This window comes from Cannabis sativa, chromosome 6 (assembly GCF_029168945.1).
Source record: "Cannabis sativa cultivar Pink pepper isolate KNU-18-1 chromosome 6, ASM2916894v1, whole genome shotgun sequence".
Classification (NCBI taxonomy): domain Eukaryota; kingdom Viridiplantae; phylum Streptophyta; class Magnoliopsida; order Rosales; family Cannabaceae; genus Cannabis; species Cannabis sativa.
In genome coordinates, this window is record NC_083606.1 from 72,762,887 (window position 1) to 72,781,062 (window position 18,176).

The 18,176-nt window shown below is 31.2% G+C and overlaps 3 protein-coding genes across 3 annotated transcripts; 1 reads left to right on the forward strand and 2 right to left on the reverse strand.

Annotated features, from left to right (window-relative positions):
* Positions 1–871: 871 nt before the first annotated feature.
* On the reverse strand, positions 872–3,779 carry LOC115712461 (retrovirus-related Pol polyprotein from transposon RE2). Its single transcript, XM_061118324.1, has 4 exons — positions 2,550–3,779; positions 2,265–2,392; positions 1,718–1,916; positions 872–1,237 (listed from the first exon to the last, which is right to left on the reverse strand). Exons 1-4 carry the CDS (start codon positions 3,777–3,779, stop codon positions 872–874), a joined length of 1,923 nt encoding a protein of 640 aa, XP_060974307.1.
* Positions 3,780–6,634: 2,855 nt separating this feature from the next.
* LOC115724887 (kiwellin-like) lies at positions 6,635–7,533 on the forward strand. The gene has a single exon (XM_030654253.2). It carries the CDS (start codon positions 6,655–6,657, stop codon positions 7,291–7,293), a length of 639 nt encoding a protein of 212 aa, XP_030510113.2. The 5' UTR covers positions 6,635–6,654; the 3' UTR covers positions 7,294–7,533.
* A 5,094-nt stretch (positions 7,534–12,627) lies between these two features.
* LOC115724752 (receptor-like protein EIX2) lies at positions 12,628–16,301 on the reverse strand. Its single transcript, XM_030654089.2, has 2 exons — positions 13,249–16,301; positions 12,628–13,135 (listed from the first exon to the last, which is right to left on the reverse strand). Exon 1 carries the CDS (start codon positions 16,258–16,260, stop codon positions 13,252–13,254), a length of 3,009 nt encoding a protein of 1,002 aa, XP_030509949.2. The 5' UTR covers positions 16,261–16,301; the 3' UTR covers positions 12,628–13,135; positions 13,249–13,251.
* Between the last annotated feature and the right edge of the window lie 1,875 nt (positions 16,302–18,176).

Below are 18,176 nucleotides of genomic sequence, written 5' to 3' on the forward strand. Positions count from 1 at the left end.
AATGAGTTGTTCTTGGACAAGACATAAATTGGCTAAGTGTGTTCACGGCAAAGGTGATGTCGGGCCGTGAAAGAGTCAGGTATAGCAGTCGGCCAATAAGTTGTCTGTAGTGTGATGGATTGTCCAAAAGGTCTCCTTCTTGGTCAGTTAACCTTAACCGTGGATCCATTGGAGCCTTCACAGGCTTGCTGCTGGTGTATCATGTATCAGCGAGCAGTTGTAAGGTGTATTTGCGTTGTGGGAGGAAGAGACCATACTTAGCACGGGCAATTTAAAAGCCTAGAAAGTATTTAAGGGACCCGAGAGTTTTGAGCTTGAATCGAGTCTGGAGAGAAGCTTGTAATTGTTGAAGAATGTTGATGTTGGGGCCTGCTAGGATGATATCATCAACATAGACTAGAAGGGCAACAAAAGTGGCTTGGGATCCTCGTGTAAATAGTGTGTAATCGGCATGTGATTGAGTGAATCCTTCTTGGAGAAGAGCATCAGTGAGTTTTTTGTACCATTGTCTTGAAGATTGTCGAAGACTGTAAATTGATTTGTGTAGTTTGCACACCAAATTAGTGCCCGTGACATTAGAGGGAACCTTGTAACCGGGGGGAAGTTGCATATAAACTTCTTCGTCTAGATCACCATTCAAAAATGTGTTGTTGATGTCGAGTTGCAAGGTGTGCCATTGCTTGATGTTGACAATGGCAAGTAAAAGTTTAAAAGTAACCATTTTTGCAACTGGTGAGAATGTATCAAAAAAATCCAATCCTTCTTGCTGAGTGTATCCTTGAGCAACCAAGCGAGCTTTGAGGCGTTCAACACTACCATCACTATTGTATTTGATTTTGTACACCCAACGGCATCCGATGGCGTGTTTGCCTTAGGGAAGGGGAACAATAGTCCAAGTATTGTTGATGATGAGGGCGAGTAGCTCATTGTCCATAGCTTTCAACCATTGCTTGAACTGGGCTGCTTGCTTGTAACTTTGTGGTTCAAATTCAGCTGTGACAACAAGAATAAATTCTTTGTAAGCTTTTGACAATTTTGCATAAGACATGAATTTAGAAATAGGATGAGGTGAAGAAGATTTATCCTGTAAAAGATTGTAACACTCAAAATCTTGAAGATAACTTGGAGGTCGTGTGACTCTAGAAGTTCTTCGAGGAGCAGCAGGTGGTGGTGTGGGATGTTCTTGCTGTGACACCTCATTATTTTCACCATGGGCAGGTGTTGGTATGAAGGTTTCCTACTGTGAAGTAGCAGTATCTTCATCATGAGGAATGTTATTATCATTATTGTTTTGCTCCTGCAATATGGGGTTAGGTGCAGCATCACAATAATCTTGTGGAACATAATCTGCTATGTGTGTGTTAGTAATGTGTTGAGAAGGCAAAACCAAAGGCAAAAAAGGATCTATAGACTGATTGTGCAAATTTAGTTTATGAAAAGGAAAGACATTTTCATGAAAAATAACATTGCGAGAAATAAACAATTGTTTAGTGTTAATATCATATAGTTTATACCCCTTTATTCCTCTAGGATATCCTATGAAAACACAGGTTCTTGCCCGTGGAGCAAATTTGGTTCTGTGGGAAGAAATAGTTGAAGCAAAAGCCAAACATCCGAAGCATCTAAGGTCAGTGTAATCAGGTGGTTTCCCTAGCAGAATTTCGTATGGAGTTTTGTTCTTGAGATTCGGTGTAGGTGTTCAATTAATTAAGAACACGGCTGTCATAAGACACTCAGTCCAGTATTGGATAGGAACTTTAGATTGAAAATATAAAGCCCTTGCAACATTAAGAAGGTGTTGATGTTTTCTTTCAGCCACGACATTTTGTTCGGGTGTCTCAATGCAAGTGAAATCATGTGAAATTCTATTTTTGGAGAACAAATCCTTGAAAGCAAGTTCAGGAGCATTATCAGATCTGAATCGTTTGAAAACACAATTATATTGAGTTTGTATATAAGAAAGAAATTCAGGTATAATAGATATAACATAAGATTTTTGTTTAAGAAGGTAAATCCAAGTAAATCTAGAATGATCATCAACCAAAGTAAGAAAGTATCTATGATTAGAGTGAGAAGTAACATGATAAGGGCCCCAAATATCACAATGAATAAGGTCAAAACAATGATTAGTAGAGTTGTTTTTATTAGGAAAATGTAGTTTTCTTTGCTTAGCTAAAGGACAAATGTAACAAGGTTCAATGCTATGTAAATTTTTAGTTTTACAATTCAAAGAATCTTGCAGCAAGTCTAAACATTTATTAGACAAATGGCCTAAACGCTTGTGCCAAGTTTCAGCCGATGTAAAAGCATTGATGAGAACGGGTGTAGTGTCCAACATGTAGAGACCATTAGCCGATTCACCTTTGCCAATCATCATCTTGGTGTACGTTTCCTGTATATAGAAATTATCAGCAAGGAATTTTAAAGAGTAATCATTCCCTTTAGTCAAACAACTAACAGAAATAATTTTGTAATGGAAAAGAGGGAACATAAAGAACATTGTGAAGAGTAAGATGGTTGTTAATCCTTACATTACCACTGTGATATACCAAAAGACTATCATTATTAGGCAAAATTAGTTTAGTTGCTACAATAGAATGAATGTTTTGAAACAGATGTAGATCGGAACAAATGTGCCTAGTTGCACCCGAATCTATGATCCAAGATTTGTCCTTGGATAGCATTGCATAGTTGGTTAAGATAATACTTGAATTCCCATTAGACGTACTCGGATCTGTAGCAGACAGATTGGTCGTTTGAGCACCAAGAAGATTCAGCAGCTGCTGATATTGACTTGGTGTGAGTTGTGGCAGCAGAGTGTTGTTTTCACATGGACCCGAACTGGTTTCATTGGAGGTTTGGAACTGGTTTGCAGCAGCCTCCTTTGATTTCCCTCCTTTGTTGTATCCAGGTGGATACCCATGTATCTTGTAACATTTCTCGATGGTGTGTCCATGCATGCTACAATGACTGCAAAAGGGCCTGCCACGTTTTGGTTGTTGATTTTTGGGTGGTCCTTGTGTTTCACCTTTTCCTGAATTCTTTTCTCCTTGGAAGGCAAAAGCCATATTAGAGTTTGGATCCGAGGGGTTGTTTTGGCCTTTTCTTTGGTTCTCCTCTTGAGTAACAAGATGAAAGACCCTATTTATTTCAGGGAGAGGATCCATGACTAGGATATTACCTCTTACTTGAGCATAAAGATCGGATATACCCATGAGAAAGGACATGATATATTCCATGTTATGGTATTCGTGTAATTTCTTGACTCCTCCACAAGAACACCCATTGCAAGAACAATTTGGCCTGAAATTGGACAATTGTTCCCAAACAGTCTTCAGCTTAGTAAAATATATACTTACTGTTTGATTTTCTTGTCTGAGATTCATCAAATCCTTCCTTAGATTGTAGATATGTGCTCTATTTTTCTGCTGGAAACGTACCCTCAAATCGTTCCATATGGCAGCAGCAGACTCATCATACAATATGCTAGATGAAATTTTCTTTGAAACAGAGTTAATAATCCAGGAAATAACAATATTGTTATTGCGAATCCAAGCATTATAAAGGATATGATCAGTGATAGGGGGTTTAGAGATAGAACCATTCAAGAACCCTAATTTGTTTTTGACAGATATAGCCAGCTCCATAGCTCTGCACCACGCAATGTAATTGTCCTGCCTAGTCAACAATTGAGACACCAAAACATTCCCAGGGTTGTCTCCGTGATGCAAGTAATACGGGTCAGAGGGATCCTCGATCGGGCTTCTTGATCTGGCCATATTAATAACAGGTTCTGTGGTTTGATTTTGATTTCCACCATTGTTAATTTGGGATGAATCTCCTTCGATTTATCCTGATTCTTGCTCATTTGTTGCCATGATAGGAAAAGAAAGATGAAAAGAAATAGGTCAGTAAAAAAATACTGAAGAAAAGTGTTGAAAACAAACCTGTGTCGATGAAGTGATGAATTCTTCAATGCAGACACTGCTCGTCGCCGGAGAAGAAGAAGATTGACGCGGCGATGAGGAAGGACAGAGGAAATCAAGATCGGAAGGAAGCATAACTTCCTTGCTCTGATACCATGTTGCGGAAATGAAGAAAGCAGAAGAGAGTTTTCATTGAACAAAAATGAATTGATTACAAACTAAAAACAGACGAGCCTTAAATAGGCAAAGACCCTCAAAAAGGATAACAACAGAAAGTTGTTATAATTACCAACAAACAACCAAAATAACAGAGGACTTAATAACTGCAAATAACTAACTGGACTCTCATATTAATCCTACTGTTGCTATACATGTTATTCTTGTTAATTCTCAACTAACACAATGTGATGATCTTTGTACAAGTTGTGTCAATTTTGCACCGAAGACAATAAAATAAAATACAAATTTATGCTAGCTGCATCACATCCACCATCCCGAGTCCAAATCTAATCAAATTAACAAACCCAAAAATCTAAATATGACACTACAAGAAATGTCACTTTTACCAGTACAGTTCGCTACTGCACTGGTAAAACTAACTTTTGACAGTGCATTTCACAAACTGCGTTGGCAAAAAGGTCAAAGTTTTACGAGCACACATTTGCAGTGGCTAAAATCTAACTTTTACCAGCACACAATTGCCAGCGCTTTTCATTTGTGCTGGCAAAAGTTCTAATACTAACGTTGATTTGCCAATCCCATTTGCGAACACATCAGAAGTAAATTCCATTTTACCATCGCAATACCAAACTTTTGCCAACACAAAGATGTGCTGGAAAAAGTGACATTTCTTGTAGTGTGAATAAATATTATATACACAAAATTATTAAATACAAATACAATATATTCAAAAATAGGCTTGAACAAATAATTCACATCGCAAAATAAAATATAGGTTAATTAGCAATTTTTTCCTCCGAACTTTGACATATACCAAATCATGCCCCCTGAACTTTTTTGGCCGTTAAAAATTCCCCCTGAACTATTGAGATTGTTAGATTTAAGGACTTTGATCTAATTTCATTCAATTTTACTGTTTCGGTGATTGTTTATGTACTAAATTATGCTCCCCATACTTTGATATCTACCAAATCATGCCCCTCAAACTTTGATATGTACTAAATCATGTCCCCTGAACTTTCATTCATGTTAGAATTTTTTTTTACTAAAATTAGATAAAAGTCCTTAAATCTAACAATCTTCATAGTTCTAGGGGAATTTTTAACGGCCATAAAATTTAGGGGGCATGATTTAGTACATGTCAAAGTTCACCGGGGGAGGGGGGAAATTACTAATTAGCCTTATAATAAAATGTGACTTTTAACCGATATTGTATCAAAGATGGGACCAAGAGAGTGTTTAGTTGTGTTTTTAGTTTTTTTAAATTGTATTTTCAAAAATGAAAATAAAAAATAGATTTTTGTCATTTTAAAATTTTTTGTTAGTGGGTTAATATTTTTAAAAACTACTTTTTAGATTTTTTTTTTACTAAAACAAACGAAAACATCAATATTTTATACTATAGCCATGGCATGAACATAGCCCATCCCGAACCTAGGACCTGGACCCGAACTCGAACCTCAACCTAGACCTAAACCCCAGCCTCAGCCCTTGAACTAGACCCCATCTTGAACCCAAACTTGGACCCTAGACTAGGACCTCGAAACCTATACGCCAAACTTGGACTCAAACCCCGCCATAGGAATGGGCGCATCATGACATCGTAAGATGTCTCGCTCGAATGAATTTTGAATCCCAAGACCCAAGATCGGACCCATGGACCAGGACTCGGACCCTAGACTCAGACCCAGGTGAGAGAAAATGTAAAAAAAAATATTGGAAAAGATATAAGAATTTTTTAAAAAAATAATATAATTTTTTTAAAAAAAAAAATAGAAGACACTTCTGATGTTTTATAATTTTTAGTTTTTTTACTCAATTTTAAAAAAATGTGTGAAATCCCCAATATTAGAATTCATTAATAATAATTTATCACCTTTTATGGTGCTTGACACCTTTAAATACCCTTCAGTGCTCAATTTTATTTGTTTTTGTTTCCCAATTGTGAGTTTTGTTTGTTAAGTTTTACCATTGAAATTAAAATGATTGTACTAAAATGGTATCCTTACTTTTTTTAGGGTGTTGGGCCCGGGTGACAGAAAGACGTGGGTTACACTTACATATGACTAACTATTTTGTATTGATTTATATAATTTTCATCATTTATTTATACGAATTATATATGTTGTTATTATATAATACATGACCTATTTATACAATTCAGTTCTGAATATTTCCACATCTCAAGAACTGAATTGTATGAATATGAATATATAATTATAATATGAGAATAATGATGAATATAATAAGCATATATATATATGATATACGTCAACGTGGGAAGACTCAACTCAATCATGGATAAGGGAGGATTTTTCTCATCTAATTTATGGTCACAAATTGATGAGATTTCATTATAGCCGACGTCAACGAGGTTATGGAGAACACCCACTTTCCTTCGTATAAGATGGAATATACATTGCATGTACATAATGCATATGACATATGATATTGCGTACAAAAAAGGTTATCCGTCCCAACAAAAAACTTTGACCAATCCTATCTCCTATATATAACACAAAAGAGTCATATATCCTTATAACACAAAATGTCTAGTCTTACATTATTAATTATTTCTTTATCCTTCAACATCCTAGTACTCCTTCCTCTTCAATTGGATGCCATCTCTTCTTGTAACGGCCCATGTCGTACCCTAAACGATTGTGACGGTCAACTAATTTGTATCAACGGAAAGTGCAACGACGACCCTGACATCGGAACCAATATATGTGGTGGAGGCGGAGGTGGATCAGGAACGTGTAAATCTTCAGGTACACTCACTTGCGGGGCAAAAAGTTACCCAAAATATAAGTGCTCACCGCCAGTGACATCGTCCACATCAGCAAAATTGACTAACAACGATTTTAGTGAAGGTGGCGATGGTGGTGGGCCGTCAGAGTGCGACGAGGGATACCATTCTAACGACGAGAGAGTTGTTGCTCTTTCCACTGGTTGGTACAACGATGGATCAAGGTGTGGGAAGATGATTAAGATTAGGGCTACTAATGGGAGAACCACAACCGCGAAGGTTGTGGATGAGTGTGATTCCCAAAACGGTTGTGATGATGAACATGCCGGTCAACCGCCTTGTAGAAATAATATTGTTGATGGTTCTAATGCTGTGTGGAATGCTCTTGGACTTGATACTAATTTGGGTGTTGTTGACGTTACTTGGTCCATGGCCTAACTAGCTAGATTTAAATTAAAGCTTTTATAATATAAACTATAATAATACTCTATATATAAGAGTAATAATGATATGTGCATCCAATTCTTAATATATTTGAGTGCATATATTATGTGTATTGTAATAATTAAGGGCAATAGGGAGTGATCAAGAGTATTGATCGATGGTTTAATCATGATCATGTGTGCCTTTAAAGTAATATTATAATGAATAGCCTAAAATAAAAACAAGGTTTAATTATGAGCAGCCTCCTAATTTTATTATTAGTTTATGTTAACCATATATATGCTGCGCATGGATAAATATATATGTCTTTGTAACATAATATCTTTCATTGTAATTATATAAATATGTATATTATTCATTATTAGAAGTGCTTGATTAATTATACAATTAAATATTAAAAAACGAAAATAAATAATAAGTAACAAGATAAACAAATTAACCACACAAAAGCTACAACGAGAGCTAGGGCATAAACAAAACACTCGAGCAAAATCAAAATATTAAAATATATATATGACAATTAAAGAAGAAAGAGTACTATTATGCTTTCTCATTATTAATTACTTTTGATAATTTCAGGTCGTGCAATTTGGACTTTACAAAAGAATTAATACTTTTTCACTAATCCTAGCTACCTTGCATGGATTTCTTAGTGACGATTAGATAATTAAGATTTAATAGTCTATGACTGTATATAGGTCTTTACAACTTGATATTAGAGATCTATACGATTTTTGAGGCTCTACACATTTGTATGCGGCACAATATACGTAACTTTTGTTCAAGTTTTATTAGGCTTAGTAATTTTGATTTTGTGTATATATAGCATAATTTAAAATAAAAAAAAAGATCATTTTTAGTGACGAGAGTTTAGTTATAATATAATTTTTTTGTGTTACTTGTGACCACTATAAAAAAAGCGGCGACTTTTAGTAACAACCTTTTAGTCACAATAAGTGTTGTGACTAAAAATACATTCAGTCACAAAAATTTTTGTGACTAATACTTTTAGCCACGAACCTTTTAGTCACATCGAAAAGTAATAATTTATAATTAGTCACTTTATTATTTTTGTCACAAATTTTATTAATTGTGACTAAAAGTGAAAAATTTATAATGATTGGCCACCAAGTCAACAATTTAATAACTTATAATAAGAATCAATTTACTAATTTAATTAAGCGTATACTTAGTCAACAAGAATGACAATGGAGGAATAAAAAGAGGGAGTGAAGAAAAAGGGGGATTAGAATGATTAGGACCTTTTCAATTGAACAAACACATTTTTTGATTTAATTAAACAATTTAGTGCCTTATATTAGAATCCAAAAGTAAAAAACACTACAAAGAGAGACACAAGTTGTCCCTTATAAATAGTAACATGAAAAGAGAATATGAATAGAAAATTATTACATAAGTGAATAATTTAACACATACTACACATAATTAATACAAATTTCCAAATATAGAATAAGTAAATAATATTTACATAAGTGAATTAGAATGAAGTAATAAGCAATAAAGTGCCACAAACTCCAACAAATCCAACTACAAATCCCACTCCAATTCCCATATAAAGCCATGACATGTTAAGCCACCCTTCATCATATTCTTCAGCATCACTTGGATCATGAATATCTTTAGGGCTATTTGGTGTCTCATCTCCAAGACATGAATTGTTTAGTGGAAGTCCGCACAATCCATCATTATCAATGTATATCGAAGCATTAAAACTTTGCAATTGAGTACCGATAGGAATTCTTCCTGACAATTTGTTACTTGACAAATTCAAAAAAGATAGAGAAGATATACTTGCCAAGCTTGTTGGAATGACACTAGAAAGCTTGTTATGGGATAAATCTAGAGAATCCAACTTATTCAAGTTCCCTATTTCCATAGGGATACTTCCACTCAAACTATTCCTTGAAAGGTTTAGTTGAATCAATTCAACAAGATTGCATAACTCTTCAGGTATTTTTCCAGTCAATTCGTTGCGCGAAAGATCAATGAATCTTAGTAACCCGAGAGTCTTGCTATACTGTCGAAGAACTCCTTTCCACATAATCATCGTAACAATTTCATACAAAAGTACTTGATGACGATTATTATCTAAGGAAACTTCAGTGGATATGTTACTCATTTTTTGAATGTTCCTTTTATCTACCATAGAGGTGAAATTATTTATGCATGAAGGAATAAATCCAGATATGTTATTATTGGAAAGGTCAAATATTTGAATAAAATGAAGATGACACATACTTGGCGGTATAACACCATGGAAATTATTTGATTTTAGTCTAAGAAAAATCAAATTTGTGAGTTTTTCTCCAATCCAAATTGGTATGTTGCCTTTTAGTTTATTAGCTTTGACATCAAGAACTCGAAGTTGTGTACAATTCTTTAACGATGAAGGAAAATTTCCAGAAAAATTGTTGTGTCCCAAAAGTAGATATTGAATTCGATTGGACAAACCAATTGAAGTTGGAATTACTCCAATCAAATTATTTTTATCTAATTTTAGAACAATTAAATTCTTCAAGTTCCAATGACAATTAGGAAGGCTCCCACTTAACATATTATTTGAAATATCAAGAAGTTTTGTTGTCCCATTTATTGGCTCACAAAGAAGAGACCTTAAATTAGTATTAAACCTATTATATGAAAGATCCAATATCTCCACATATGATAGATAATAAGGGATATGACCATAAAATTGGTTTGAAGAAAGGTTCAGAAAATTTAATTTTGTAAAGTGATTACTAAACCAATTAGGAATAGTATCTTGAATACTAGAGTTGGAAATGTCAAGAGAAGATAAATTTATTTGAGTTTTTAGCCAAATAGGAAATTGTGGACCTAATTTACAAGATCTTAATATTAGACTATCTAATTGAAATGGTGGTACCCAAGTGGATGAATTGATCTTCAATGTTAAGGAATTATCATGAAGATGAAGATTTTTCAATTTTGAAAGTTTTTCAAAGTGAAATTCAGTGACAAGCCCTGTGAGAAAGTTTGAAGAGACATCCAATACTTCAAGATGTTGAAGCTTGCCAATATCTTCAGGAAAAGTACCACTAAGCTTAATTATTAGAGAGATCCAACACTCTAAGAAATGAAAAGTTTGAAAAAATCGATAATTGCCCTTCGATTTCGCTTCTACTCAAATTCAAGTGTTCTAAAGGCTTATTGAAAAGTGTTGTGTTAAGGTTATTAGTGAAATTGTTGTAACTTAGATCCAAGTACCTTAAATATGGAAGTTCAACCAAAGAAGGGTTGATTTCGCCACTCAATAAGATTGAATCGTTATCATTAGAATGAAGATCAAGGCTAATAATATGATGAGTTAAGTTATCGCACCTGATACCTCTCCATGCACAACAATCTCGTCTAGTACTTGTCCACGAGGAAAGACGATTGCCATAATCAACAAAGCCTTTCTTCAAGCTGAGAAGAGCTTGTCTTTCTGTCTCTATGCAATAATTTTGGCTTGATAAACTCAATACATGAGTATTTGTGGCTAGCACCATTAGAAGCACTAAAACTTTGGTCATCATATTGAGAATTTAAAGTGAGAGAAATATAATTTATTAGTATTATGTGATAATATATAATATGTAAATCTAACTATACTATACCTCCTTTTATATTGGCAAATAAAACTCTTCCTATTGAGAAAATCTACTAAATTTCGACGGTCAAGAGAAAACAGTGACATAATTAATTATAATATCGTCACTGTTTATTTTTTATAATAGTATTCGTTATAGTTATGATTATTTCTGTAAATTTTTTAAAATTTTCAAATAGTTTACAATATCGAAAATAAATTTATAGTTTTTTGAACATGTTTGGTAAAGTTGAATATTAAAAATTTGCTGTCAATACTGTAAATTATTTAAAAAAATTTAAAATTTATAAAATAACTCTATAACTATAACGAAAAATATTATCATGAAAAAAATATATTCTAACACTCTTAAGCCATAAATATCTAGTCAACTATTTAATTTATATAGTCAACTAATCTATTCTAATTAGTGGTTAATTTAATCATCCACCACACTATAAAAAAAATACAAGGACCATATATTTTCAACAATGACAACCTTTGTTGGGCCATATGTGAAGACTTCTATCGCCTAATAAATTACAAAAATATAGTTGTACGAAATATTATATATTTTTATGATTTTTATAATTTTATTTAAAGAAAATACAGTTTTTTGATTTTTTTTGTTGTTCTTCTGTTAATTTGTTGTTAATTTTTTTATTATTTGTATGTTACTATTTGTTGTTGTTTTGATATTGTTTGTATGTTATTTTTATGTTACTTTTATGTAATTTTTTATTGTTTTCATACGTTATTTTTATAAAATATCGTAAAAATATAAAAAGAATTTTTAAATATAAAAACATCAAAATTTTACTAAAAAAATAGTGTTTTATATAATTATTCCGATAAATAATATGTACTATTTACTATTTTAAGAAATATCATATATAAAAAAAATATCAGAAGGAAAAAGATATTTTTAGTTGGACAAAATATGAAATAATTATATTATCTTCAATGATTTAATTGTGTGTGAAACCAAAATTAAATGTCAAAGGTTCGGTTAAGACTATAATATCAAACATATACATATTAATTTATACAAATTATTATTATGGTTCATTTGTTCTCATCTGGTTTTTCTTTGTATGAGTTGACTAAGACTATATATGCATGGTGACTATAAGAACAAAACCAATTATAACACATTATCAAAAATAATAATAAAAAAAAAGTCATGACTTTTGTTTATGTTGACTTATAAAGTTATAAGGCTATGCATGGTAACAAATATACATCTTTTTATACTAAAAGATATATACGTATACATATATATCTCTACTTAGCTAGTATACTTGGCTGAGACTATGAATCTGATATTGTTTTCATAACACTTATTAAAACAAATGTTATATATACATCTTAGCTTCCACAGAAAAAAAAAATAGTTTAAAGAATTAATAACACTTCATAAAATGTTAACCAATTAACTTATACTATATATGATTAAGAATCTACTTTTTATTTTATTAAGACTTATAGTTTGTATTTGTTGGATCATGGTGATCAAGTACACAAGTCACCATAACATTCCTCAAGAACAAAACACTAATTAGTGTATATATATGCTCTTTTATTAGTATATATATGAATTTGCACATTAGTACAAAGCTTGCCAAAGCTAACAATAATTACTATATTGGCTTCTATTTATAGAAATATAGAACCATTACAAAAGGTGTAACCTAACCTAATTAACATAGCAATATAGATGTATTACTCTTAAGAATAATTTTTGTCATAATAAAATAACAATAATAACATTTGTTTGTTATCATATCATATTTTTTATTTAATTATGATTGAATAAAAAATATGTAAATTTTGTTTTACAAATAAATATTGATAACAATGTAATGAAATATAGTAGATTTCCCAAATATTAATTAATATCATTACTTTAGAGATAACTAAGTGTAATAGATATTGACTTTAATTTTATTTTTAATGTTAAGAAAAATGTATACCTAGTCAATAACTTTCATGTCATGTGACAATATTATTATTAATTAGAAACACCAAAACTTAAAATTATTACTAAAACAAAAGAAACTAGTTATTCAACAAAACACACCAAATTTAGAATCATTAATTTTTAACGCGTACAAACAAACTTACAAATAATATTATCATGACATGCCCTAATAAGGTACTAAAATCACAAAATTCTGAAACAAGATGTGTTATCTTCAATGCCCATGTCATCACCATCGCAGTGTTCTACAACAAATAAAAATAAATAATTAATGTACGATGATCATAGGAGAACGTAAAAGTAATTCAAAGAAATAAAGTACACATAAAATAACAAAAAAATATATATTATTACTAACTTGTTAGTGCCAAGCTAGCTTTTTCCCCATCAATGCAGCTCCTTTCATGAGGGTAATCATCTTGTAAAGCCACCCTCTCAATATTAGCATGAACTGAAGATAAGCAAATCTCCAAGAATTGTCCAACATAAAATTCCCACAAAATCCAATGAAAAATCCAACACCGATTCCCATGTAAACCGATGACATGTTAAACCATTTGTCATCGTTTTCGCTTCCATTTGAAGTAGAAAAACTTTGTAATGATGTCTCGTCTCCAGGGCATGAGCTTGTCAAAGGAACTCCACAAAGAGCAAAATTTTTAGCGTATGAAGAAGCATTAAAGCTTTGCAATTGAGTACTTGTAGGGATTCTTCCTGATAATTTGTTATTTGACAAATCCAAGTAATCCAACATTGATACTTCTCCTAAGCTTGTAGGAATTTTTCCTGAAAGCTTATTGTGAGACAAATCCAATGATTCTAGTTTACTCAAGCTTCCCATCTTCTTTGGAATATTTCCACTAAGTTCATTTCTTGATAAGTTTAGTTGAACCAATTGTACAAGATTAGTCACTTCAATAGGAATTTCTCCATTCAATTTATTACTTGATAGATCAATAATTCTTAGTAATCCAAGGTTCTTCCTGTATTCATACTCAGTTCCTTTCCAAACAATCGATGCAATATTATGAAAGAAAATAAAAGGGCCAGGAAACCGACGAAAAAATACCAAAATTATGCTACCATAAATTGGTTCCTCAACCATTGAAGTGAAATTCTCAAAGCATGAAGGAATGGATCCAGACAAATTGTTTTGAGAAAGATCAAGTATTTGAATCTTAGTAAGATAGCAAAGATTTAGTGGTACATTTCCATATACTTGATTTGACTTCACACTAAGTAAAACAAGATCTATTAATGCTTCCCCAATCCACAATGGCAATGCATCTTCCAAATTATTATCTCCCAAATCTAAAACTCGAAGTTGAGTGCAGTTCTTCAATGTGGAAGGAAATTTTCCGGAAAAGTTATTATGCCCTAATTGTAGAGTTTCAATTGATGAATATGAACTTGAACATATTGAGTTAGGGATCTCTCCAAATAATCTATTGTTGTTGAGCTTCAAAACAAAAAAGTGAGTATTCTTCAAACAATCACTTGGAAGACTTCCAAATAAATGGTTATAAGAAATATCAAGAAATAGTGTTTCAATATCTATTGTTTGACAAAGAAAGGGCTTACAATCATTGAATTTATTATTGGAGAGGTACAACACTGTTGCATTGGATAAAAAATGTGGGATAGAGCCTTGGAATTTGTTGAAACTCAAATCAACATAAATAGGCTCATAAGATGGGAAGAAGGGACTAGATTGTAATGGAAAATTTGGTAAGGTGCCACCAAGAAGATTGCAAGACATGTTTAAATAGTACAATTTGGAAGTTATATTACCAAACCAACTAGGAATGAGACCAGAAATTTCATCATTGGAAATGTCTAGGTATGAGAGATTGAATTGTGTTTGGAGCCAATGAGGAAATTTTGGACCTAGCTTACTAGAAGACAACATTAAGTTTGAGAGTTGAAAAGAAGGTACCCAATTGGATTTAAATTTCAATCTCACAGAATTATAAGATATGTCAAGAAATTTCAAACTAGGACAATCTTGTAAGCTAAATTCCCCATTGAAAGAATTCCAAGAGACATCTAACCTAACAAGATGGTAAAGTTGAGCAATACCATAACTTGAAGTACCATTGAAGTTGTTATGTGCTCCATTGAAAACTTTCAAGTTGAACATTGAGGAAAGATCAGGCAATAGACCAGTGAAGTTGTTGTTGTTTAAATACAACTCATCAAGATTCGGAAATTGACTCAAGCGATTGGGAAAAGGACCTTCAACCAAATTATAGCCAAGATCTAAATACTTCAAAGATGGGAAAGTTTTCTCAGGATCATCAAGAATTAAACCTTTAAGTTTGTTGGAACTTAAACGCAAAACCTCCAAGGAATTCTTAGTTGAAGATAGGGTTTCAAATAGATCATGTATGGTTCCACCAATATTGTTCATAGAAATATCCAAAATAATTAAGTTAGAAAGATTTCTCAAGGATTTCAATAATCCTTTACTACTTCCAACTTCATTATTTGACAAATAGACATTCCTAAGATAATCTTTATGGCCAAAGGAATTTGGAAATGAACCATTGATGATGTTTTCTTGGAAGGTGAGATCAATAAGGTTCATGGAAGAATTTAAAAACAAAGTAATCGCGTCGGGATGGATAGAATTTTGTGTGAGGGAAAGAGTTTCGAGAAAATTCGAAGAATTCGAAAATGGAAAAGTATCTACTTTGGGAAGTATAGATTTTGATACACGCAAGCTTAGTAAGGAAGATGGAACCCTAAAAGATTCAAGGCCAGATGTAGTGAAATGCACATTCGCAAGCACAAAATTCTTCAATGAAGTGAGATGTGAGAGCCAACCAAAATTATCAACAACCATTTTATTTTGATCAGAAGAGCTTGAAAGATCAAGATATTCTAATTTGGTAAGATTTCCAAGCTCATAAGGAATAACCCCACTTATAGGAAGAACTAGATGTATGAGATTTTTTAGGGCACCAAGAAACTTGGGAATTTGAGTGAATTTCTGACCACTAAAGTCCAAGTACTCCAAACTCTCTAGTTCAACTAATGAGGAGGAGCCATTAATCACACCATTAATATTGATTTCATAAACACTAGAAAAATCAATCTTAATGATATGATTGGTTTGGCTATCACAAGTGATACCTCTCCAATTGCAACAATTTTGGTTGTTGCTATTATTATTAGGATTATTTGTCCAAGAGGAGAGATTTTTACCTGGATCATCTAAAGCAGTCTTAAAATTGAGGAGAGCTTGTTTTTCTTTCTCTATGCACTGACCTTGCTCATAATAATTCACACTATTAGTACTCCTGCTTTCCATATTACCCACCATTATTAACACAAGCACTGCAACTATCATCATCTTCATTATATTCATTTTCAATAAGTTTAATTAGTTTCAAAGTGAATATAAGCAAATAATTGAAAGTGGGATCAATTTTATTAAGCTAGGTATATTTATAGTACAATAATTAAGCATATAATAATATATTCACTATTGAATTTGAACGAGTCAAAGTTATGCATGGGAAATGAAAAACAATACGACAAGAGAAGTGATTTGTGTGCTTAAATATAATTAAATGATTTGTTTACGATATTATATACAGTAATGATCAATAGTTTTATATTTAAATTTAAGGAAATATAATTATAATTTTCAAATACTGTTAATTTACTAATTATAGTTTAATAATAGTATTTATTACAGAGCATACTTTGTATGCATTATCATATAATAGTTGATTTTACATTATATTATATTAATTTTACACACATAAAATAATAAATAAATAATTCTTACAATTTGCAGGGCTAGTCAAAATTTGTGGGAGATAAAGTTTATTTAAAGAACAAACAATTAATATTTATTATTAAGATACGTACAAGATTACAACAATAAATTTAAGTTAAAAATAAATAAAATAATTACATGCTCAATTATTGCACATATTATTCAAACACAAAAACCCCACTAAGGACTTGAACAACTTTATATATAATATTCTTACAAAAAAACAAAAAATTATATAATATTCTAAAAGAAAGAAAATCTTGTAATATAAGTGATTTAAATATATGGGCAGTTGTGTCTTCGTTGAATGTTTTATATGTATGTAAAAAACTTTGTTCCTTAATTTGTTACGTTTAAGTATTTTAATATTTTTTGACTAATGATCTTTTAGTCACTAGGGCTTGACTAACAAATAAACAATTATGTGTACATGTGGATTTGAATGGTTTATATATATATATATATATATATATATACTAGATTAATGTTACATGTATGTAATTTTTTTTAATTAGGCATGTATTTTTGAAATGGAGTTTAAAATTTTGATCTTAAATTTTTTTTTTTAACTATTACTACATTAGTGTGTCATTTGAATGTAATTATATATATGCTAAATTATTGGTGAAAGGCATGTTTAACAATAGTTAGGGCATAAAAAAGTTTGTCATATAGTCACTACTAAAATTAAACTTTTACTTTTAGTGACAACTTTTTAGTCACAATATAATTTTTTGTGACTAAATATGACTTTTAGTCACAACTAAATGTTACTTGCGACTAAAACAAAGTATTTAGTTACAATTTGTCACTAATTTAATTTTAGTCACAACAAGTATTGTGACTAAAAATACATTTAGTCATAATAAATTGTAATTTTTGTGACTAATATATACTTTTAGCCATGGACTTTTTGGACTCAACATAGAAATCATGATTTATAATTAGTCACAATTTTTTCACTTTGTTACAAATTTTGTTGTGACTAAAAGTAAGATTTTTTGTAGTGAAAAGACGGACGATCCTATTGTATAGAAAACAAATAGTTACATTTTTTAGCAGGTACCTTTATTGTATAGAAGATAATTTTTTTTATTTTAATTTAAAGTTAAACGAATAAATTTACAAATATAATTAAAAATATCAATAATATTTTAAGTATTTTATATAAAATATTTATATAATTTTTATTTTTTAATATATATAATAATATTATAAAATTAATAAAAAAAATATTTTGTTAAGTAATTAGATATTCTATTATAAAGTTATTATAGAAACTCACAAATCATCGTTAAACCAAAAATTATTTTATATAGCCACAACTTTATATAGAATATGTATATATATATATATGAGTGTCCCACCATATATATATATATATAAAAAAAAAAAGATATTATTTTTCTGCCAAAAAAATTGAGTTTAAGAGAAGCAAGTTGGTACTGTTCCAATTAAAGAGCATATAAAATCATTCAAGCGATCCGATATCAGAAGAA

Excerpts from the sequence above, each read along its gene's own strand:
- LOC115724752 (XM_030654089.2), bottom strand. The coding sequence starts at position 16,260 with ATGAATATAATGAAGATGATGATAGTTGCAGTGCTTGTGTTAATAATG.
- LOC115724887 (XM_030654253.2), top strand. The coding sequence starts at position 6,655 with ATGTCTAGTCTTACATTATTAATTATTTCTTTATCCTTCAACATCCTA.
- LOC115712461 (XM_061118324.1), bottom strand. The coding sequence starts at position 3,779 with ATGGCCAGATCAAGAAGCCCGATCGAGGATCCCTCTGACCCGTATTAC. Across the intron at positions 2,393-2,549 it reads CTAATAATGATAGTCTTTTG|GAAACGTACACCAAGATGAT; the intron begins GTATATCACAGT and ends TTCTATATACAG. Across the intron at positions 1,238-1,717 it reads CTGAGTGTCTTATGACAGCC|GAAACCTTCATACCAACACC; the intron begins GTGTTCTTAATT and ends ACTTCACAGTAG.